Source organism: Panthera pardus, unplaced genomic scaffold (assembly GCF_024362965.1).
Source record: "Panthera pardus isolate Hobbes unplaced genomic scaffold, ASM2436296v1 HiC_scaffold_24, whole genome shotgun sequence".
Taxonomy (NCBI): Eukaryota; Metazoa; Chordata; class Mammalia; order Carnivora; family Felidae; genus Panthera; species Panthera pardus.
This window is the reverse complement of record NW_026526810.1, coordinates 22,743,465-22,768,624: the sequence shown is the minus strand read 5'-3', so window position 1 is coordinate 22,768,624 and position 25,160 is coordinate 22,743,465. Positions and strand designations below refer to the sequence as shown.

The window sequence follows — 25,160 nt, the reverse complement described above, 5'->3', positions numbered from 1 at the left end:
ATTATGATGTAGAAATACTTTGGTTTGTGTGAAGCTGAAGGATTGTGTATTAGAAAATTTGAAATAAGGAGGCTCTTAAATACTGAAAACAAACTGAGGGTTGATGGGGGGTGGGGGACAAGAGAAAGTGGGTGATGGGCATTAAGGAGGACACCTGTTGAGATGAGCACTGGGTATTTGTATGGAAACAAATTTGACTATAAATTATATCTAATATAAAAATTTTAAAAAAAAAAAGAAAATTTGAAATAAGGATGGAAACATACATTGCAGCCTCATTGTGAAAGGCCTTGAAGGCCTGCAGGTAGTCCAGACATGACCCTGATGGGTCACAAGGATGTAGAACAGAGGATCAGTGGAACAAAATAGAGATTTTAGGTGAGCATTTTGTGCTCACCTCTGTCCTCTTTTGATACAAGGAACTGAGGTAGTGCTGCGTGTTGGGAGACTTGACCTATTACTGCTTCTTACTTTCAGAGGAGACTTTATCCAGCCAGGGCTTCAAATAAGAACCGTAAATATCATACTAGGCCAAATCCCTGTTTTCTAACATTTTGTGAGTTTGTATAATTGTATTCCAAGAATAAATCTCAGAGGGTAAGGATTGGTTCCAAAATACCCCCTCCCTTTTTTTTTTTAAAGAGCCCATTATGAATCTCTCATCTGTGACTACTTAAATTATTTTATTTCCACTTTCTACTATATCACTTCTGAGCAGTGATGCTCCTGACTTAAAATTTTCTTACTCACTTTTTACACATTGTTTCTTTTATACTTATTGCCCTGGTATCTCTGGTGGGGAGGGAGGCTATAAAATAGTTTCTCAGAGTGTGGGCCTAGGACCAACTGTGTTAGAATCTCCTAGGGCAATTATATAAATGCAGATTCCCAGGCCATACCCCAGAGCTGTTAAATCATTCCCTAGAGGTGGGAGCCACAAATCTGCATCTTTAGCAAGTTCCCAAGGTAATTCTTAGACACATTAAAGTCTGGTAACAATTGGTATAGTATTTTAGAACACTGACCTTGAAGTCACTCAGACCTGGATTTCAGTCCTGCTTTTACCACTTATTAGCTCTGTCATCTTGGACAAGTCACTTGAGCTCTGATTCTAGTTACCTCATCTATAAACTGAGAGGCAGAATAGTGTCTCTGTTTAGAGCACAGACCCTAGAGTTGAACTGCTGGGTTTTAATCTCAACTCTACCAGTTAGCAGCTGTGTTATCTGAGGCAAATGACTTAACCTGTCTGGACTATAATTTCTTTATTTGTAAAACAGATAATATGTCTAGTGCATTGTTGTGAGACTTAAAATAATTTATGTAGAAGGTTAGAAGGGGAATGGATTTTGCCTCACTCCTCCCTGCCCCAGGCATTGACAGTGTCTGGAGACTATTTGGTCATGTGACTAGGGAAGGAGGGAGTGGTTCCAACATGTAAGTAGAGGCTAGAGATGCTAGTGTGATCCTACTATGTACAGGACATCCCTCCACTACAAAGTATTATCTGATCCAAAATGTCAGTAGTGCCACTTTAGAGAAACATGACTTAGAACAGGCACATAATAAGTACTATATAAGTTTTGGCTACTATTGTGATTCCCTTGTTGTAGGAATAGCAAGCCTTACTTGGAGTGTTATTGTTAGAAGACAGATATAGATGTATAGATTTTTTTTTTTTTTTTGAGAGAGAGAGAGAGAGAGAGAGAGAGAGAGAGAGAAACACAACAGGGGAGGGGGGCAGAGGGAGCAAGAAGGAGAATCTTAAGCAGTCTCCACACCCAGCATGGAGCTTGACACAGGACTTAATGTCACTATATGAGATCATGACCTGAGCCAAAATCAAGAGTTGGTCACTTAACCAACTGAGCTACCCAGACGGCCCAGGAAATATATATTTAAGTACAGTACCAAGAACTCAACAAATGCAGAGGCAATGGTGGTGATGTATGTATAAACACAGTCTTTCTTTACCAAAGCAGCTCCTCTTTAAAGACATCCTTTTGCAGGGCACCTAGGTTGGCTCAGTCGGTTAAGTGTCCAACTCTTGGTTTTGGCCCAGGGCATGATCTCACAGTTTCATGAGTTCAAGCCCCACATCCAGCTTCGCACTGACAGCATGGAGCCTGCTTGGGATTCTCTCTCTCTGCCCACGCTCTTTCTCAAAATAAAAATAAATAAAAATCCTTTTGCAATGTAAATACTTCGTTTAGAATTTTTCAAAAGTAGAGCAATAATAGCTGTATTCTTTTTAAAACACTCTACTTCATCTTCATAAGCATTTATTGTTGAGTCTTTACAGTATACCAAGCTTGCCTTATGGTGCCAGTGTGGTGGATGTCAGAGTAGGAGAGTATCCGGTTCAGATCCTGACTCTACTACCGAAGTTTCCTTATAATCTTGAGCAGTTCACTTCACTGCTCTCAATCTCAGTTCCCCCATCTGTAAAATGAAAGCAATTGCATCTACCTCCTGAGATGTTTTCGTGAATTAAATGGAAAAGTGTGTGGCTTGTACAGTGTCAAGTAGGAATAGGCTCTGAGTGGTTTTGGTTCCCATGCCCTCCTTGAGCCCCCAATGTTTTTGAAGAGTTTAGTATACAAAATCATCTCCATCCTCTGACTTGAAGGGCAGATGGACAGTTGAGGGAGATAAGAGGAGGGTGGGAAAATGTGTAGTGACTTGCTTCTCCAGTGTTTCTGGGCATGGGTAAAAAGTCAAGGACCCAAAAAATGACTTCCATATCCTCCCTAGGGTAGTTCTAGTAGAAAGGCCTGCATTTTCTTTTCATATCTTGCTTTTTCAGGAAATATACATCAGTATCTCACACCATTCTTTAGAAGTGAGCCAAGGCCTAAATGGTGATACTGAGAAGCTCCTTCTATAACCCTGTTATTAAAAAAGACAGCCTTCTTTTATTGCTCTTTTCCAAGATTAATTTATCTTTTCTGTTAATTTGCACAGATAGTATTCTGACTTTGTATTTCATACAATTTTAAAACTGTAATTTTTATTGGCATTATGAAGATGACAGTGATTTACAGTGACCTGTGTTTTTATCTACTTCACTCTCTTGCGGTCTAGTGCCTAAAGACACTTTTAATTTGCTATTCACATCTGTTTAAAAAAAGAAGTGAAACCATGCAGTATCTGAAAATTAGAGTCTATTCAAGACCTTGCACGTGGCTGCCAGTCTTCCCCATTCTAAGACCTAGCCACTTCATTCACCAGTAAGAGTTGGTGTGTTTGACCAGACTCTGTTAGACATATTAGCAGGAGCTCATCAGATCTCAGTTAAAGGTTAATCTCAGTTCAGGAGAAGTTTGAAGTTTTCAGTTAAAGACCACAGAAGGCTTAGTGGAAAATTGGAGACACTAAGATAGTGATCAATGGACACAACACTTTTCTACCTGAGAATGCCAGTAATTGGAAAGTGTAGCAAAATCAGGTTGAAGACCTGAAAACTAAGATAGGATTAAGAAATGTCACATTGGTGGGGCAGGAACAGAAAAATGGAGTTTGCTTCCAATAGATTGAAGGTGTGGGGTTTGATAACTTTGAACTCTCCTCATGTGTTAGTATATATTCCATTTCTGCAAAAGTCCATCATCCCCAGCAACCGCAGAAATCAGCAGGTCTGAAACAGTTAACAAAACTATGAAATGCTATCTCTGGATATGCTTTGATTTGAATTTTAGGAATAAAAAGAGGTTTTAAAAATCACACATTTGTTTATTGGCTGTCTTGGGCAAATAGAGACAAATGTCATTGCCGAAGAGAGCTGGCAAATGGGAATTTAGAATACCATTTGCCCAAAGAGGCAGATGGTCTCTGTAGAAGCCTGATTTCGTTTATGGTCCCTTCTGAAGCTGAATGAAGGTAGTTGAATTTGAAGATAAAGTTGAACTGAAATTGTGGAAATACTTGGATACATAAAGGACTCTAATGTAGAATTTGATTTGCGTTTTAAAAAGTGCATTTAGACATTTAACAGAATTTTTACAAAAATTTGTCTTCAACGGATTTGCCAGGGAAAAAACAACATTATTTCGTTTGATGGTGTAATGATTAATCCTACCACCTGGGTAAGCCAAGTGAGCTTCCCACAGGAGATGGCTTATGCAGCTTTGAATTATGTATGAATACTGTAGACTGATGAGAGCTAACCTTACCAAGGGATTCATTTGTAGAGCAGACAAATCTGTAACAGTGTTACAGTTTCCTTTGAACACCTTAAATTCATTCTCCACATTCAGAAAATGAGAATTCTTTGTGGAGATTATGATGTGATTTTTTTTGAAGTGTCAGGTCAAACATACCAAATCTCAATTACAAATTGGTCATTAATGAAAAAGTCGGTCAAAGAGTTTGAGGTACCAGCAAACTTGTGTTGTCTTCCATCATGAATGCAGAGTGGATGCTGAGGGTCCAGTAAAAGAGTAGGCTAAGTCTGGTTTGACTCAACCTGACAATTAAGGACCTAGAACTCAACACCATAGTAATCATAGACATTCCTCATAGCACTATAGAACTAGGGATTGTTTCAACATGAATTTAAATAGTAGAAATAGAGGGGCGCCTGGGTGGCTCAGTCGGTTGAGCGTCCAACTTCAGCTCAGGTCACGATCTCACGGTCTGCGAGTTCGAGCCCCGCGTCGGGCTCTGGGCTGATGGCTCAGAGCCTGGAAGCCTGCTTCTGATTCTGTGCCTCCCTCTGTCTCTGCCCCTCCCCCGTTCATGCTCTGTCTCAAAAATAAATAAATGTTAAAAAAAAAATAATTAAAAAAAAAATAGAAATAGAAAAGCGCTAACTTCCTCTTTGTGAGCCATATACCAGTTAACAATTCTGTTTTACAGTAATGAATATCAAATTGTACTTACCTGGAAAAAAATCTAGTTATCCTGGTCATATTTGTTATTTCAAGATATGCTAAGATATAGTGTATTAGAAATTCTAGTAGCTTTTTTGTAATTTCATTTTGAAGATTTTTTTTACCTTCTGTCTCATGGATGAAATGGGGGAAATTTTCATTTTCTTTATTATCTCCTTCCTGATGCTGTCCTCCAGTTTGTACAGAGGATCAAGTAATCAGAACCTGAGTTCTGATTCCCATTTTGGTGTTTTCCCTATTATCTTAAACATTTCTCGACGAAATATTGGTGGTGAACTATTTTGTTAGGAGATAAAGTTTGTATCTAGGAAAGTGTCATTTTACTATTTGGGAGGGTTTTCTGATTTTATATCTATGAAAGAAATCAATGGTGAAAAATTATATTCCCTTATAAAATTAATATGCCTTAGATAACTTGTCAGATTTTTACTTCCTTCTTTCTTCCTAGACAATTTGTCTATTGATAAATAGTGTCTGAGTCAACCTTCTCTGATGCTGTTCTCAGTTCTTTTTCATTTTTTAGTCCTAGCATGTTACCACTTCTAAGCTTGAACTCTCAAAACCTCTCCCTTTCCCATCTCTTTTACCATTTTCATCATACAAAGAGGTGTTCTTCTCTCAAGCATTAGGATGTGACATACCATTGATGCATTTTTTCAAAAAAAATCCTTCCTTTTAGACTTTGCTGTCACAGTAAATGCTGATCTTAGCATCCATTCGCAATTCCTTGTGATTTTACTTTCATCAATTCTCTTTGTGTAGTTCTTGATAGCTGATGATTATTTTAATTGGTGGTTTAATATGCCAGTGTACTTATTTTAACATGTGCTTATGAAAACTAATCTTTATGTGGAATATAGATTGTGTTGTGCTGGTCCTCAAAGAGTTAATAAAACTAGTTTTCACTTTGCTTAGTTTCCCAGAGGTAGTTTGGCACATTTCCCAGACCAAACCCATAAGGTAAAGGTCAAGGTGCAGTGGATGATATTAAGGTGCAGAATTCGAAACTTGTATCTTACTTGTAGTCCTCCAGAGCTCAGTTGGACCTCGGGTACATCAGAGCTTTAGAACATGGTTAACAGACCAAAGAAGGCCCTGTAAAATATCCTTTAATGGGGAATTGTATGAGTGAGTACAGTGGGTGAGTCTTTTACATTTCTTACTTTTTAACATCCATATTTTGTTTTGAGAAGCCCTTAAGAGCACAGAGCTGTGTTTCATGTATGTGGGAACAGGCCCAGGGAATTCCTCACAGTTTAACAGCAGCAACTCTTGCTGTGGTTTTCACAATAGCTGAGGCTCATTGTACATAGCCCGTTCCTTGGGAGGAAAACAGACAGGTGAGTGTAGAGTTGTGGTTTCTGAACCAACCTTTACCAATCCTTTTTGATAACGGAAAAGAGAGCTTTCTGGTAACAATGAGGAGATTGGGTGAAGAAGGAGAAAAGGCAAGAGCAAGTTTGTGGAGATGAGGAGCCTAAAAACCACATTTTAGGGAATATCTTAAATTGACTCTGAGAAGAGAATGTCCCTTTATGTTTATTGCTCTGAAATCATAAATGGTTTATATGAACTTTTGCCCAGTAAACATCATTTTCCTTCTCCTGCAGCATGTTGATAACTACTTAGTGATCTACATTAAGTGGTGTCCAAGAGAGTCTCAGAAATGTCACTTTCCTTTGTCTTTACTAATGAATGGAAGTAGAGGCCTCTTCTTACCTTAGTTTTATGATCCCTATTATGAGAAACTAGTTTTGTTTGCAGCCCTTCTTTTGGGTTGATGACATAGAGCAGCCCATTTAGAGGCAGCATGCTTTTACTGTGAGGCCTCCTTTACATGAACCACCCTACTGGCTGCTGGTAGAGTGGTGCCTTACCAGTGGTGCTTTTCCACTTTACCACTGTCCCTGAGAGTGGTACCATAAAGGAACCATAAAGGAACCTCTAGCTCATTGCTCACTCCCAGTGTATAGAGACCTCTGGCTCTGCCAGTTTTGAAGGAGTATTTTTGAAGTTGAATATCCAGCAGACTTCAAGGCCTGTTTTCTGTTCAGACACATGCATAATTTCCATAATGAAAGATTGATAAGAAGGTACTGCTTCTTCAGATCTACTCCCTCAAATCCACAGGTGATATATGTTCTGATGACACATGATCAAAGTACCTCTTTTAAAGAACTTGTAAATATCACCATGATTCACTGCCAATTGAAAATCCAGAAATAACATGTAAACAGTATGTAGGATATTTGCCTCTTTCTCTTTGCCCACTAAAAAAAAATAATACAGGAAGAAGAGTTGGTGAGTATATGACAGTGTAAGAACACTTTCAGAAACCATTAAAAATGCTTGATTTTGAATTTATTTTGTTGGATGGCCCAGTGAGATTTCCTAACTAGGCCAGTTTTTTCTACCAACATTTAATGACCATTTCGTCCCCTTGTACTTAATAGCAACAGAATAGATAGGTCAGGTAGAATGGGAACTGGGGAAAAGCTAGCTATACGCAAATGAGCAGGCGGCAGTGAAACAAGATTGGAAACACAGAGTATTATGGATATGCCACATTGTGGTATGTGGCTAATAGGATATTTCAGATTCATTTTAATAGGTAAGATTAACTAGAATACAGAACTTTCTTTTCCATTTGCCTTGCTGCTGCATGCATGCATGCAGGCAAAGGTTGATGCTTCTGTCCTCCTGGCAACAAGACTGTCCTGGCCTCAGTTTACCTACTAAGACATTTGCTTAACGTCCTTATTTAGTCTAATCTCAACTTGATTCCTGATCCTTTACTAAATACTTTAGTGTGTAGTAAATACTATATACTAAATAAAGTAAATATATAAAGTATTTGATACTTGCTAGAGTGTTATGTACTGTAGTATAGTAAGTATGCTAAATAGTTCACTAAGTATGTGTGTATTTTGTGTCTAATTAGTGAAGCATTCAGCTTTCTCACCACTATCATCACCACCTTCTGCCTAAAAAAAAAATTTTCTCTTCTTACCTTCTTATTCTCAAGCTTCCCTCTGAGCTTACCATACCTCCTCTACCAAACTGGATTCTCAATATGTCTGGATCAAGATAAATAGAAGGATCAGCCCGCACGAAGGACTGCTTTCTATTCAGACAAGTATTTGAGCGCTTATGACCCCTTGTTATGACTCTAGGGCTAGTTATTTACATTTATGGCAAGTAAATGCCTTCTATAAATCTAAATTTTAGCAAGACCTTTGAATGCCAGTATAACCATGGTGTGATTTTGTTTCAGTCACAAAACCCATGAAGTGACAGAGGATTTTTCTCCTCGGGATCCAAGATCTGTTGTTGTGAGGGAAGATGATGGAGGCTGTGCTTCTGTCCCAGCAGCATTGCCCCTACCTGAACTGGAAAGGGAAGAGGAAAAAGAAGATGTTTCAGATACTCTTGACCTGAATCCCTGCAGTGCAACCTATAGCAACTTAGGTAAGTAAAAATGTCATATAAATAATGTTTAAACCTTTCCTTTTTATGCACTATCCAAATGCTATATTTCCCTGGAGAAATGGTTTTTATTGCTGCATGGAGCAAACACTGGACACTAGAGCCATGAATTTTCTTTTTTTTCCCTATTTTTTAAAGTTTTTATTTAAATCCCAATTAGTTAACATAGTGTAATATTAGTTTCAGTTGTGCAACATAATGATTCAGCCTTTCATATAGCACCAGTGTGGAGCCAGAAATTTTAATTCACATCAGAAAAAGTCCTGGTGTTTACTAGGCATATATTGAACACCTGCTACCATGAGTCCTGTGCCATGTGCTAAGGGTGTGACATGGTCCCTGCCTTGAGGAATTCACCTGGAGGAAAAGAGATGAACTTGTTAATGATTTCAGTATTATATGATAAATGCAGCGATAGAGATACACATGGAATATCTTTTATGTTACACAGGGGAGGGTGTCAAAAGATGCCTTCCTAGAGGTAATTCTTGAACTGATCTAGCTGGTTGACAGAGGGAGGAAAGAGTATTCCAACCCAAAGCAGCAACAGGAGCAAAAGCATGGAGGTATGAACCAGCTTGGTGCACATGGACACCACAACCATTTAGTGGTGCTAAAATATGAACTGAAGAGTTAAATGAGATAATACATTTCAAGCTTAAACCTTAGACTTGTTGCTCTTTGTGATAGTAACCCTTCATCAAAAGGTTTTAAGCAGAAGAATAATGTGATTAAATTTGCATTTTAGAACGTCTACTCTACAGGCTGCTGTGAGAGGATGGATTAGAAGTGAAGTATTTGTAGCCTAAAATCTAGTAGTTGGATACTTTGGCACGACCACATAAGATGAGAAAGGCCTCAACTAAGATAGTGGGAAGGGGAACAAGACAGGTTTCAGAGATACTTAAGGGGCAAAATACATAAGGCTTAGTGGTTACTTCGATATGAATGATGGGAAGAATCTGTGATGAATCTATGTCTCAGATTTCTGGCTTGGGGCAAGCTGACTCAAAGAAAGAAGATCCTAATTTTTGGAAGTATTTAAGGAGAGGCTGAAGGGCCATCTCTCAGAGATGCAGTGAAGAAGAATCCTACGAAGAGGGTGGACTAAATGACCTCAAAGGTGCCTGCCAATACAAAGATGCTCAGTTTTCCAATCATCTTCACTCTTCTTCCTTGAGTACCCAGTGACTTTCGATCTATCCTCCTTCCTTGAGCATCTCATAGTTTTCCTTTCTTCTAAAAAGCAAAGCCTAGGGCTGGATAAGGATTTCTCATTATTATTCTCCCATGAAGTCAGGAGAGAGGGGAATAGCATGAGTTGGACTACCACATGTGCAGCACTGGCAAGATCCTTATGGACCTCTGACCAACTCTTACACTGGTAGAAATCGGTGGCGCATAAAAGCCTTCTTCTGCCTAGTTTCTCATCTTCTTTCTTTGTCTTTTTCCTTCATCAGGTTTTAGTAAGGAAGAATTATTTTAAGATCAGCTAGTGTAGTTGGAGATAAATGAGCCCTTAAGGCAAAAAGGTTGAGGTAACACTGTAGGAGAAATGCTCTAATACGTCCTTTTGAGAAACTCATTGTAACAATGCACATGCAGTTGAAAATACATTCTGTAAGGAAAAGACTTCCATTCTAAGTTCTAGGAGACTTGTATGATTTAGGTGTTGGGGAGAATATATTAGTTTACCCAAGCAACCGTCTTAGATACCATTTTCCAGTTGGAAGAGATTTTATAGTGAAACAGCTTACTCAACTTTTCCCATTCTTTTATGTTTTATGAAGCATCTTATAAGATGAAAAATTTACTGCTTATTTCCTATAGTATACTCTCAGACAGCATAATGTATCAGCATATCTTTCAGATGTTCTTACTGCACCAAATTTCTTTTATGATATCCTCAGTAAAATATATACTAATTTTTACTGATCATATGGCATCTTATGGCATCTCTTTAAAAATATCCATTAGCTGGGGGCACCTCAGTGGCTCAGTTAAGTGTCTAACTTTGGCTCAGGTCATGATCTTACAGTTCATGGGTTTGAGCCCCACATCGAGCTCTGTGCTGACAGCTCGGAGCCTGGAGCCTGCTTCGAATTCTGTGTCTTCCTCTTTCTCTGCCCCTTCCCAACTTGTGCTCTGTCTCTTCCTCTCTCTCAGAAATAAATAAACATTAAAAATACACACACACGCACACACACACTAGCTGGGGTGCCTGGCTGGCTCAGTTGGTAGAACATGCAGCTCTTGATCTCGGAATTGTGAGTCTGAGACCCATGTTGGGTGTAGAGATTACTTAAAAATAAAAATTAAAAAATCTTTTAATAAAAATCCATCAGCCAACATTAATTAAAGTTACTTATTTTATCTTATTTGTCTTGTCAGTTATGTAGGTAATTAGAAAAAGCGGAGCATTCCTCATATGAGTATTTCAAGTACCTCACATATATTAACTCATTTAATCCTCTCAACAACCTTAGGAACTTAGATCCCCATTTTTCAGATGAGGAAAATGAGTCAGAGTGCCTTGCCCCAAGTCACAGAACCAATAAGGACTGCATCAGGATTGGAACTCAGTTGGTCTTAACCTCAACTATAATGGTCATAACCACTAAGTTCTTGTAAAAACTAAAGGACTGCAGCTGTCTCCCGTTTTTGTTTTTGTTTTGTTTTGTTTTGTTTTGTTTTGTTTTCTAAGTCATCTACTCTGAAACACAAAATTTAAGAATTTTTCAAAATATTATGATTACTTAGAATACAAAAAATACTAGGTTATAGATGCCCCATCAGAAGGATAGCATTCTTTCAGCCTATTGCTTTACTTTTAAAAGTGGTAGGTGATGCTCATAAAATATTGCCTTATTTTCCTTAAGTGTTTTAAGTGGCTATACTTGATTCCATAGCATATGACACATCACATGGTTAGTTGCTCCTTTGGGTAGGTCTGTGTGAATAAAACAACTGAGTAATAGATAGGATTGACACCATCAGTTCTACAACTCAGGGGTTTCAATTTTTTTGTTCTTATTTTTTCCCTAATGAAATAAGTATTTTAGATTTCCAAATAAGCATTTGGAACTTACCTTTTTCAATATTTTCAATAAATCATTTTCAGAAAATTTTCAACTGTCCTTTTGGGTAATTTCTTGTGATTTAATTTCTTGTGATTTATTTTTTAAAAATCTGTGTTTAAAAACTGAAAAGAAGCAATACTTCTTAATGTAATCGCTTTAGAACCTTTCAAATAGTCTAGAACCAATCTAGTACTGCACTGCTTGCTTGCTTGCTTTTCTTTCTTTCATCTTCTTCTTTTTTTTTTCTTTTTTTTTTTTTTTTTCATATGAGGCAGAGGATGGATGGACCAGTGGAAGAAATTGACAGAGGAAAGTTAGGGGTTACCATTATTTTTACTGTGGAATTTATTTCTGAAAATTACATTGTAAAGTGGACCTAGGAAGCAGTGTAATATAGTAGAAAAAATCCTAAGTTTGGAAGATCAACCAGATTTTGGTTCATATAACAGCTGTGTCATTGCCCACCTGTATGATCATAGGTCAGCTATTTAACATCCCTGAGCTTCAGTTTCCTCATCTGAAATGAGAGAATAGTAACATCTGCTTTGTAGGGCTGATTGTAAAAGAACTTGGTATACAGAGGTGCTTCATAATTATAAGTTCCTTTATTTCATCCCAAAGATATGCTGTTGCTTTCTCCTTCAAATACATTTGATGTGCTAGCCAGAAAACATAGAATAAAGTGGAAATAGTTTAAAATGTTTATTAGAAATGTTGAGTAAGCAGGAAAAAATATATAAATTCAAAAAGTTGTCAGTTGCCTACACAACTAATGACTGAAGTTGTGAATATAATACAGGATACGGGATCCCAAAGTGGCTAACAGAGACCAGAAGACAGATGACAAGTAATAGTAATGTCATTATGACAGATCCAGTTCCCCCAACATCTGCTAATTATAGCAACAAAGGGATACAGTTTGGATTTGTTTTGTAGTCCCCCCACTTCTTAGATAGTTCTGAAAACTAATAAGTTAAAAGAAAAAAAAAAACTCAACTGGAATAGGCTTTAATTACCCAACCTCAGAATCTCCCATTGGACCCCCACCCAGGATACAATGTCGTTACTCCACTGTAGTGTAACAAGAGCTGTTGTGATTCAACCATTCTTTCACAAAGCTACTAATTTATGCAAACCATACCTTAGAACCATTTTTTTTTTTCACTTTAGAGATCATTCACTGTGGTTAATGGGTGCCTTTTTCCTTGTCTTTAACATAAATAAAGCAAACTTTATTTTGTTTAAACTGGTTTAATTATTAGATTCTAGAGCTTGCCCTATCCAATACAGTCAGTAGCTACTAGCCACATCTGGCTATTTACATTTACATTCCTTAGAATATAAATAAAAATTCAGTTTCTTAGACTCACTAGCAACGTTTCAAGTACTCAGGAGCTGCAGGTGGCTAGTAACTACTGTGTTGGACATGCACATATAGAACATTTCTGTCATCACAGAAAGTTCTGTTGGACAGCACTGTTTTAAAGAATCAGTTATCTGGGGGATTTGTATTTGTCTTATTGTGTTGTCTACTAACAAAAATCATATTGGTCTTTATGTAACTTGAAAACTCTTTTTTTTTTAATATATGAAATTTATTATCAAATTGGTTTCCATACAACACCCAGTGCTCATCCCAAAAGATGCCCTCTTCAATGCCCATCACTTACCCTCCCCTCCCTCCCACCCCCCATCAACCCTCAGTTTGTTCTCAGTATTTAAGAGTCTCTTATGCTTTGGCTCTCTCCCACTCTAACCTCTTTTTTTTTTCCTTCCCCTGCCCCATGGGTTTCTGTTAAGTTTCTCAGGATCCACATAAGAGTGAAACCATATGGTATCTGTCTTTCTCTGTATGGCTATTTCACTTAGCATCACATGCTCCAGTTCCATCCTTGTTGCTACAAAGGGCCATATTTCATTCTTTCTCATTGCCACGTAGTACTCTATTGTGTATATAAACCACAATTTCTTTATCCATTCATCAGTTGATGGACAAAGCCTAAATGTCCATCAACTGATGAATGTAACTTGAAAACTCTTTAAGAAGGTTGCCCCTTACAGAGTGTTGATTTTACGCTGAGTGATGGTGATAGGAGATCACTGAACAAACTCTGATCTATAACATCTTAATCAACCCCAAACTGAATTTAGCAGGGTATCAGCCACCCAAAATGATCTCCCAAAGAAATGATAGAATGTTTTTTCAATCAGACCTTCAACATTTTCCCCATGTTTCTTATGTCTATCTCAAGATGTCTAGAAGAAATATTGCTAGTTTTTTATGTGGCACACCCCACTACTTTATCAACCTAGTAAAATCAGGAGCTCATAATAACTTCTACTCTGTTAGAAATAAATCAGTGGCTTTAGCTCTCCTTCATTCACTTTGTAATTGAGTACTCTTTACATTCCTTTTTAGAAAGATCTATCAAGTCTCTATGTACAGATTCTTGGCTTGCTCTTCTTTCTGTGTGCCTAAAACCTAGCACATTATCTAAAACATGTGGTAGGTACTAAGAACATGTTTGAATGAATGAACCAAAAGTGAATTTGGCATTTGACTTTATAATATTCCCAGATTAGGGGAAGTTAAGCCCTTCTTAAGGAAAGGAGGAAATTTCATATAGGAAAGTTTCAAGTCCCAGTTTATGTGTTCTATTAATCAGTTGATGTTGTGTTTTTTTTTTTTCTAACACAGGCATATCTCAGAGATATTGCAGGTTCTGTGCCAGACCACCACAGTAAGACAAATACTACAACAAAGCAAATCTAATCAATTTTTTGGTTTCCCAGTGCATGTAAAAGTTATGTTTATACCATACTGTAGTCTGTTAAAAGTGCAATAGCATTATATCTAAAAAATATTATGAGTATCTTAAGAGATACTTTATTGCTAAAAAATGCTAACCATCATATAAGCTTTCAGTAGTCATAATCTTTTTGCAGGTAGAAGGTCTTGTTTGATGTTGATGGCTGCTGACTGATCAGAGTGGTGGGTGCTGAAGGCTGGGGTGGGTGTGGCAATTTCTTAACGTAAGACAAACACTGCACAACTTTCAAAATTGGAGCCAATCTTCTCAAACCCTGCTGCTGCTTTATCAACTAAGCTTATGTCATATTCTAAATCCTTTGTTATCATTTCAACAATCTTCACAGTATCTTAATCAGGAGCAGTTTCCATCTCAAGAAACCACCTTCTTTGTTCATCCCTAAGAAGCAAATCCTCATCCATTAAAGTTCTGTCATGAGATTGTAGCCATTCTGTCCCATCTTTAGGCTCCATTTCTAGTTCTTTTGCTATTTTCACCACATCTGCAGTTACTTCCTCCACACAAGTCTTGAACTCCTGAAAGTCCTCTATGAGGGTTGGAATCCACTTCTTCCAAATTCCTGTTCATGTTTGTATTTTGACCTCTTCCCATGAATCAGGAATGTTCTTAATGGTATCTAGAATGGTGAATCCTTTCCAGAAGGTTTCCAATTTGCTTTTCCCAGATCCATGGGGGAATCATTATCTATGGCAGCTATAGCTTTACATAACAAGACTTGAAAGTCAAAATTACTCCTCGATCCATGGGTTGCAGAATGGATGTTATGTCAGCAGGCATGAAAACAACTTTAATCTTGCTGTACACCTCCATCAGAGCTCAGGTGACCAGGTGCATTACAAGATATTACAAACATATTTTGAAAGGAATTTTTTTCCTGAGCAATATATCTAAATAGTAGGCTTAAAATATTCAGTAAACCATGTTATAAACAGATATTCTGTCACCCAGACTTTGCTGTTCCATTTATAGAACATAGGTGGAGGTGATTTAGTTTATCTTAAGGGCTTTATGGTATTTGGAAGGGTGAATGAGCACAGGCTTCAACTTAAAGCAGCTGGATGCAACTTCATCAGCTGCATTATTCCGTAACAAAAGAGTTAGCCTGCCCTGTGAAACTTTGAAGCCAGGCAGTGACTTCTCTCTAGCTATGAAAGTCTGAAATGACATCTTCATAATATATACATTGAAAGTCTGTTGTTCAGTGTAGCCACCTTCATCAATTATCTAGCTAGATCTTATGGATAAGCTGCAGCTTCTACATGCGCACTTGCTGCTTCACCTTATTTAACCTGACTTCACCTTGCTTAGATTTATGGAGACAGCTCCTTTTCTTAAACCTTATGAACCAATCTCTGCTAGCTTCCAACGTTTCTCCTGCAGCTTCCTCACCTCTAGCCTTCTTAGAATTGAAGAGAGTTGGGGCTTTGCTCTGGATTAGTCTTTCGTTTAAGGGAATGTTGTGGCTAGTTTGATCTTTTCAGATCACTAACATTTCTTCATATCAACAATAAGGCTGTTCTACTTTCTTATCATGTGTGTGTTCACTAGAGTAGCACTTTTAATTTCCTTCGGGCTTTCCTTTGCATTCACAACCTGACAAACTCATGCAAGAGCCCTAGCTTTCAGACTACCTCAGTTTTCAATATACCTTCCTCACTAAGCTTAATTATTTCTAGCTTTTGATTTAAAATGAGGGATGTGCCTGGGTGGCTCGGTCGGTTAAGCGTCCGACTTCGGCTCAGGTCATGATCTCACGGTCCGTGGGTTCAAGCCCCGTATCGGGCTCTGTGCTGACAGCTCAGAGTCTGGAGCCTGTTTCAGATTCTGTGTCTCCTTCTCTCTGTGACCCTCCCCCGTTCATGCTCTGTTTCTCTCTGTCTCAAAAATAAATAAACGTTAAAAAAAAAATAAAATAAATAAAATAAAACGAGGGATGTGCAACTCTTCCTTTCACTTAAAACTTAGAGGTCAATTTAAGGTTATTAATTGGCCCAATTTCAATAGTGCTGTGTCTCGGGGAATACGGAGACTGAGGAGAGGGAGAAAGACCAGGGAATAGCTGATGAGTGGAGCAGTCAGAACACATTTAACCTATTAAGTTTGTTATCTTATATGGGTGTGGTTTGTGGTGCCACAAAACAATTACAGTAGTAGCATCAAAGATCACTGAGCACAGACCACCGTAACAAATATAATAATAATGAAAAAGTTTGAAAAATTGCAAGAATAACTAAAATGTGACACAGACACAAAGTAGCAAATGCTGTTAGAAAAATGGCACCAATAGACTTACTGGATGTAACGTTGCCACAAAGCTTCAGTTTGTAAATAGCAAACAAAAAAACGCAGTATCTACAAAACACAGTTGAACAACGTATGCCTGTATGAGGCTTAATCCAGAGGTTTCCTAGGTCAGGAGTTACCTAAACCAGGCCTCAGGCTCCTTTCTACATAGCCCCACAAGAAAAGATCCACATTTAAAAAAAAAATTTTTTTTTTATTTTATTTAAATCCAAGTTAGTTAACACATAGTGTAATAATGGTTTCAGGAGTAGAATTTAGTAATTCATTGCTTACATGTAACAACACCCAGTGCTCCTCCCAGCAAGTGCCTATTACCCATTTAGCCCATCCCCTACCCAACACCTCTCCAGCAACCCTCAGTTTGTTCTCTGTAATTTAAGAGTCTCTTATGGTTTGCCTCCTTCTCTGGTTTTATCTTGTATTTCCTAACCTTTCCCTATGTTCATCTGTTTTGTTTCTTATCCACATTTGAATAAAATCATAGGATATTTATCTTTCTCTGACTGACTTAGCATAATACATTCTAATTCCATCCATGCTGTCTCAAATGGCAAAATTTCATTCTTTCTGATGGCCGAGTACTATTCCATTGTGTGTGTGTGTGTGTGTGTGTGTGTGTGTGTGTGTATACACACACACACACATATATACATATACACACACACACACACACACATATATATCTATACCACTTCTGTATCCATTTGTTAGTCGGTGGACATTTGGCTCTTTCAAAATTTTGGCTTTATTGATAGTGCTGTTATAAACATTGAGGTGCATGTACCCCTTCAAATCAGCATTTTTGTATCCTTTGGATAAATACCTAGTAGTGCAATTGCTGGGTCATAGAATAGCTCTATTTTTAATTTTTTGAGGAACCTCCATACTGTTTTCCAGAGTGGCTGCACCAGTTTGCATTCCCAGTAGCAGTGCAAAAGAGTTCCCCTTTCTCTGCATCCTTGCCAACATCTGTTGCTTCCTGAGTTGTTAATTTTAGCTATTCTGACAGGTGTGAGGTGGTATCTCATTGTGGTTTTGATTTGTATTTCCCTGCTGATGAGTGATGTTGAGCATCTTTTATTTGTCTCTTAGTTACCTGAGGTTTCTTTGGAAAAGTGTCTATTCATGTCTTTTGCCCATTTCTTCACTGGATTATTTGTTTTTGGGGTGTTAAATTTGATAAGTTCTTTATAGATTTTGGATACTAACCCTTTGCCCATACTGATATGTCATTTGCAAATATCTTCTCCCATTCTGTCAGTTGCTTTTTAGTTTTGTTGATTGTTTCCTTCACTGTGCAGAAACTTTCTATATTGATGAGGTCCCAATAGTTCACTTTTGCTTTTGTTTCCCTTGCCACTGGAGACATGTCTAGTAAGAAGTTGCTGTGGCTAATGTCAAAGAGGTTGCTGCCTGTTTTCTCCTCTAGGATTTTGATGGTTCCCTGTCTTACATTTAGGTCTTGCATCCCTTTTGAGTTTACTTTTGTGTATGGTGTAAAAAAGTGGTCCAGGTTCATTAAGATTGAATTTTTAAGTAATCTCCACACCCAATACAGGGCTCAAATTACAACCTTGAGATCAAGAGTCGCATGCTCTACTGACTGAGCCAGGCAGGCACCCCTCTTCATTTTTTACCTTACTTACCTGGAGCATCTACTTAAGGTGCTACCTTTCAAACACTGAAAGAAAACATCTAAAAGTCTTCTATCTCCAGAACTTCCTTTGGCAGTATATTGATCCTCAGCATTAAATGTTAAGAGATGAGAAGTGCCTGGCTGGCTCAGTCAGTGGAGCATGCAACTATTGGTCTCAGAGCTGTGATTTCAAGCCCCACATTGGGTGTGGAAATTACTTAAATCTTTAAAAAAATGTTAAGAGCTACGTGTACTTAAAAGAGTGCCATTTCGTGGCTGGCCTTGATGTTGTAATTATGGAATAATGTCATCATAAATAGAAGCTTTAAAAAAATAATTCAACAAATAATTATTGAGGAACTTCTATGGGCCAGATATTATTCTACACAATTCAAAGTTAATGATTTGAAGGGCTCCTGGGTGACTTAATCGGTTGAGCATCTGACTGTTGGTTTCAACTCAGGTCATGATCTCACGGTTTTGTGGGTTTGAGCCCTGCGTTGGGCTCTGTGCTGGCAGCACGGAGCCTGCTTGGGATTCTCTGTCTCCCTCTCTCTCTGCCTTTCCCCTGCTCACTCTGTGTCTCTCAAAATAAATAAATAAACTTAAAAAAAAACTTAAAAAAAACAAAATTAATGATTTGAAACAAAGATTAAAGAATTGCACATTTTTAGATTATCTGGATGTTCACAAAAATAAAACAAAACCTGAGACTGACTACTTTGAACATTTGTTTGAGCATTTGTTGTACTTCCTAAAAATATAATTATTTCTATTTAAAAAGAAATCGTAGACTCCCTGTCTTTTAGCTTAGCTGCATTCACATTTAAAAATAGTTTCCCATATACTGGAATTAGTTGGCAGAGTGCAATATTCAAATTACATAGATAACTTACCCCTCAAATAAATAATCTCTGTTCTTGGAGAGGTTTTCAAATGAGATTCTACAAAAATTGAGTCTGTCAGCTGCTATGCCACTGACATTCTTTAAAGTGATCACTATATCTCTTTATTTGAGGCTATACCTAAAATGGTCTTTGGAGGTCAGCTTTGTTTTATCATTTGGCATGAAGTTGATGTCCCCTGGGGTTTGCCAGTTGGTGCCTCCATTTGGCTGTAGTGGGACCCTTCCTCCTAGGTTGCTGACGCCTGCTGCCAGGAGATGATATAGTGAGTGCTAGGTTCAGCCAGTGAGAGGCCTACTCACTTGACAAGGCTGGTGCACAGTGGTATGTGACATCTATATTTATAAACCACAGTGCATTATTTCCCAGTTTGGAGATGGTTGTCTCTTCCTTTGTCCTCTCTTTTCCTGTTCTCATTTATATTACTTGTCATGAGCCCTGGGGGAAAAAATTAGAGGTGAAATTACAATTTAAGTGGAAAAAATATGTTACATTTATTTGGGTTTTAGTACTTTCATTCAGCAAACATTTGTCAAACAGCAACTATCTGCTGGGGACAAAGCTGGGTGCTGGAAATAGCAATGCTATCTCCAAGGACTCTTGGTCAGTCTTTAGGAAAGATAGACATGGGCTGGACTCTTAGGAGCTCCTGTGCTAGTTGCTATGAGGCAGGTATTTAGTGGTTTACTGAAAGCCTCTGCCTGAAGCAGTCTAGGAGAGGTGGGGGGGGGGGTGGTCACTTAGGTTTTGAGCAGAGCTTGAAAGAAGAGTAACTACTCTGACACATTGACAAACAAGGGAGAACATTGCAGGTAGAGAGAAGTGTATGTACAAATCCTAGACCTTAGTAGAGCAATGAATGTTCAATTAACTATAGGTAATGAATCAGAGTAGATTAAGTGCAGAGTGAAAGGGGGCAGAGTAGGTAGGGGAGATAAAACAATGAAAAAAGAAGAGTAGATCATAAATGTTATGTATACGTCACAATGAGTATATCTTTTTTTTTTTTTTTTTTTTTTCCTCAGAGCAAGCAGGGCAGAAGGGCAGAGGGAGAGAGAATCTTAAGCCGGCTCCACACTCAGCATGGAGCCCAATGTGGGGCTCGATCCCACAATCCTGGGATCATGACCTCAGCTGAAATCAGGAGTCAGACTGAGCCACCCATCTGCTCCAGTATATCTTTTATCTGTAGGAAATGGAGAGCCACTGAAAATTTATGAATAAAAGGACATGATCAGGATTTTTAAAAGATCATTCTGGAATCTACCTATGAGATAATTGGAGGCAGAGAGACCAACCAGGAGACCATGACATTCCTGTCTTACTGAAATGAAGAGTTAATTATACTTATTAGTATACTGCTCTTGTCCAAATGTGTCATCATTAAGTGCCTTTAATCCCTAGCACCCCAAGATGGTAATGAACTGTCAGGTCTTAAGCAAACATTTGCTGTGGTTTGTCCCTAGTGTCTTCAGTGGTAGTGCCTTTCAGCACATGTCTGTAATGATGGAGTTATTATTTTGAGTTTTTCAGTATTCAATCATCTTTAAAATGTTGATCTTTAGAAATAATATTTTTCATATTTCCTTTCTACTTATTATACCAATCTTATAAGTTTTAAGAGTCCTATATCAATCATTCTCCTTCCTGAGGAGTTTTAAACACCCTTTTGGCTTCTTCAAAGTGTCATTAAATTATTCCCTTTTAATTCATCTTTCATCAATTACTTTACAGAGTGTGATATAGGGGCTAATCTGTCAGTCCAAAGACATTTTTAAGTGGGGAGACAGTAAAGAGATAGAGTAAGGAAGCTCAAAAAGAGGGGAAAATAAGGTTTGAATGCAGTTCAGTCAAACGTATTTGTCCAAAAGAACTTTTTTAGTTTATAGCAAGGCAAGATTTAGAACCCAATATATTTTTTTTTTCTGTTTAGAGAGCTGGTATGCCACAAAAATGTAGAGTATGTGATGTTATATCAGGACTACTGAAAGCTGAGCTTAGTGTCTGGTCCCAGAGGCTTGAGAGGAATGTACAGGATTAAAAGTTTAAAATAAAAACAGCCAAGATACCAAGCTTTTAAAACATTGACCCTGATGACTGGAATTCAGTTAGGAGAACTTGTCTTTCTTAGGGAAAAAAATAAAAACACAAGACACTTGTAGACGTGGGAGAATGGCTTGACCTATTTGCACGGGCTGTGGAATGCTCATGGTTTCATTGGAAATGCAGAAGTTTCTGAGTCTCATGTGGAATCTCCACAGCTCCCGGGAGATCTTTGCAAAGAGGAACCACTATTAACTTTCTTTATTTCCTTGCTGCCTTGGCTGTCCATTTTCATTTTGGAGTGATGAGCAACTCTTCTGACTCTGCATCCTTCAGTCGGTAGCCGTTTCCTGCCCAGCTACTGTGTGTGTCACATTGCACCAGGTTCTGAGGGCGTGTAAAAAATACACATGTTGTAAAAGGCTACAAATGACATAATAGAGCAAAAAGTGCTAAGACAGCAAGAGGAAGAAGTGAGAATTCCCAGTCTGGAGGGGAGGGGTAGAGAATAGGGAGGCTTCAGTGAAGGGCCATCTGAGCTGGGCTACAACAGAATACCTTTACTACAGCAGAGACGTAGAAAAAAAAATTTGGAGCATATTCAAAGAACAGGAAGCAAGTGTTCATGTGGGAGAGTTGATGAGAAATAGTGATAGATAAGACTGAGAGCCTTGACCAGCTTGCTGAGGAGTTTGGACTTTGTTCTATAGGTGGCGGAAAGTGGCATGATCAGCCCTCTTCCACCTCCTCTGATAAGAATTAAAGAGCTGCTGATTGTGATAGACTTTGTCTCACTTGATGGTTCTGAGGTGTTTTTTTTTTTTTTCTTTTTAAGTACTTTGGGAACCCATTCCTTCCATGTCTGCGATTATTTTTGGTTGTTCTGATTTGGAGAAATTGGTAGAAAATGACACCCATAAAGTTTCTTCTAGGGATGTGGAAAGGGCAAGAATAAGTTTGTGTTTCTAGTTTTTCCATTTATTCATTAATACCTTCCTTCCTTTTTTTTCTTCCTTTTTTTCCTTCTTTCCTTCCATTCTCCTCAGCCAGATTCTTTGCTTGATCCTGGGTATGCAAATGAGACCCAGTGTCTGCCCTCAGTGAGCAACACCAGTGGGGAATTTAGACAGGGGCACAAGTCAAGTATTGTCAGTACTTGGAGAGAAGTGTTCACAGGATATATATGAGGTCCCAAGAAAAAGAGGTCAATTTCGGGGAGTAGAATAAGAAACACTTCTCAGAGGCAGAATGTTTAAAGATGAGAGGAGAGGGAAACCATTCCTGGAAGAGGGTTAGCGTAAGTGGAGATCCGGAGCATGAAGTAGCCAAGAGTGCTAAGGAAACTGCAAGCAAGTTGGTAGCTCTGACTTAAGATGCAAGATGAAATGCTACAAGAAAAATAGGTACAGCCAGGGCTGGGTCGTGAAACGCTTGCTTTCTGTGCTTGAGCAAAGAAAACTCTGTTCTCAGGATCAAGTCCAAATTCTCAATGACAAATTTTTTAAGTAGAGGAGTGCCACAATCAGCTTTGGTGTTCAAAAAAAAAAAAAAATCTCTGTAATGGCCAGCGTGGTGAGGGAGGCAAAACTAGAGACAGTGATAACAGGGGACTGTCACAGTAGTCAAGCACAGACGATAAGGTGCTGGTGCAGTTCACCGCTTCTAAGCCTTCTCCATCACACTTCATCTCTGAAAGGTCTGGGTCAGCAAGTGGAAAGTAAAGGTTTGTTTGAAAGCCTATTTCTGTCATGTTGTGAATAAACTATGTTCTGACTTCTCACATTAACTGAGGTAAAATAGGGCTGGGGCAGCTCTGGGAAGGAGGCTCACTACCATCACAGGAAGAGTACAATTAATACCGAGCCCCTCCATCCCTGGTGATGTTAAGGGCACAGAGGAATGGGAAGAAGTGACTAGAAACTGGATTTATGGTAGTTTCTAAGAATGAATTGTCGATTTTCTTTATTGAGATATAATTTACATACCATAAGATTCAGAGGGTGCAATTCCATGAGTTTTAGTAGAACTTTACAACCATCACCAGTATCTAATTCCAGCACATTTTTATCACCCTAAACAGAAACCAGTCTCTCTCCATTTCCATTCTCCGCATCCCATAGCAGTCACTAATCTACTTTCTGTCTGTAGGGATTTACATATTTCTGGATATTTCATGTAAGTGGAATCATACCATATGTGGGCTTTTGTGATTGGCTTCTCTCACTTAGCATATTTTCAAGGTTCATACAGGTTGTAGCATGTATCAGCACTAATTTTCTTTTTATGGCTGAATATTCCTTTGTTTATCCATTCATCAGTTGATGGACATGTGGGTTGTTACTCCTTTTTGGCTATTAGGAATAATGTTACTAAGAATATTTATGTGTAAGATTTTATGTGGACATATGTTTTCACTTCTCTTGGATATATATGTAGGAGTGGAAATCCAGGATCATGTAGTAACTTGGTTTTACTTTTTGAGTAACTACCAAACTATTTTCCAAAGTGATTGCACCATTTTAGAGTCCTACTAGCAATGTGTGAGGGTTTGAATTTCTCCATATCCTCACAAACACTTGTCCATCTTTTTTATTAGAGCTGACTTAGTAGATGTGAAGTGGTCTCTCATGGTTTTGGTTTTGGTTTTGGTTTTGGTTTGCATTTACCTAATGGGTAGTGATGTTGAGCATCTTTCTATGTGCTTATTGGCCATTTGTTTACCTTCTTTGGAGAAATGTCTGTGCATACCCTTTGCCCACTTGTAATGGGTTTTTTATCTTTTTATTATAAATTATTTACAAATTCTGGATATAAGTCTCTTACCAGATACATGATTTGCACATATTTTCTCCCATTCTGTGGGTTGTCTTTTCACTTTCTTAAAGTTGTCCTTTGAAGCACAAAAGTTTTTAATTTTTATGAATTCCAATTTATTATTTATTTTTTTGCTTGTGCTTTTAGGTGTCATATCTACAAAATCATGGCCTAATCCAAGGTTGAAAAGTGTATTCCTATGTTTTCTTCTAAGAGTTTTATAGTTTTCATTCTTATGTTGAGATGTTTGCAATATTTTGAGTTACTTTTCGCATATACTATAAGGTAGGAGTTCAACTTCATTCTTTTGCATATGGATATCCAGGCGTTCCAGCACTATTTTTTGGAAAGACTGCTATTTCCCTATTGAATTGTCTTGGTGTCCTTGTTGGAAATTAGCCATAAATATACAGGTTTATTTCTAGACTTTCAATTCAGTTCCACTCATCTTTATTTCTATTCTTAGTACATACAATCTTTTTTTTTAATTTTTAATTGAAGTATCATTGACATACAATATTAATTTTAGGTGTACAACATAGTGATTCAACATTTGTATACATCAAAATGCTCACCTGTGGGGGATAAGCTTAGGATAAGCTTACACCAATGGGTTAACAAGGCATAAAGAAATACAAAGTCATAAAATGCTTACATCCGAGTTTGGGTAAACCAAATTGGCACCCCAGGAATAGGGGGGGCAAAGGCACCCCAAAATAGAAAGGGGGTGCAGAGCCCCTAGACTAGAGAGGGTGGGGCAAAGGCCCAAAATAGGAATGGGCCACAAAGGTGCCCAATACATAGGTATATGAAATAAACAAGATTAGATATTCAGGGTGAAAGCACCCCCAATATAGTACTATAGCAGAAAAGCTGCTTTCACAGGAGGATAGGGCCAAGTTAAGTAAATTGGTGAATTGAACTGTGGACCACTGTGCTGCAGGCCAAGCAGCTCAGAGTGGAGATGGTTCACAAAAGAAAAGGTGCCTTATTAACCCTGAAGTTATTTCCCCATATGTCTCATCCCCTAGGCTAGTAAAGATAAACAGGCATGGCGCCTCCTGTCTGCCATTAACAACCATCTACCCATCTGCTCGGTGCCAGGATTTTGTTTTATATTGACCCAAACCCCAAACACTGTATATCTTCAAAATACCCCTTTTCCCTCA

At 38.2% G+C, this 25,160-nt stretch overlaps 1 protein-coding gene across 6 annotated transcripts in view; it reads left to right on the top strand.

Annotated features, from left to right (window-relative positions):
• Positions 1–25,160, top strand: part of PEAK1 (pseudopodium enriched atypical kinase 1) — a 307,491-nt gene that overhangs the window by 248,311 nt on the left and 34,020 nt on the right. For all 6 annotated transcript variants that reach the window (XM_019441366.2, XM_019441368.2, XM_053888823.1 and 3 more), the window contains one exon: positions 8,167–8,360. In XM_019441366.2, the coding sequence (XP_019296911.2) occupies positions 8,167–8,360 (194 nt within the window). The remainder of the gene's footprint in view (positions 1–8,166; positions 8,361–25,160) is intronic.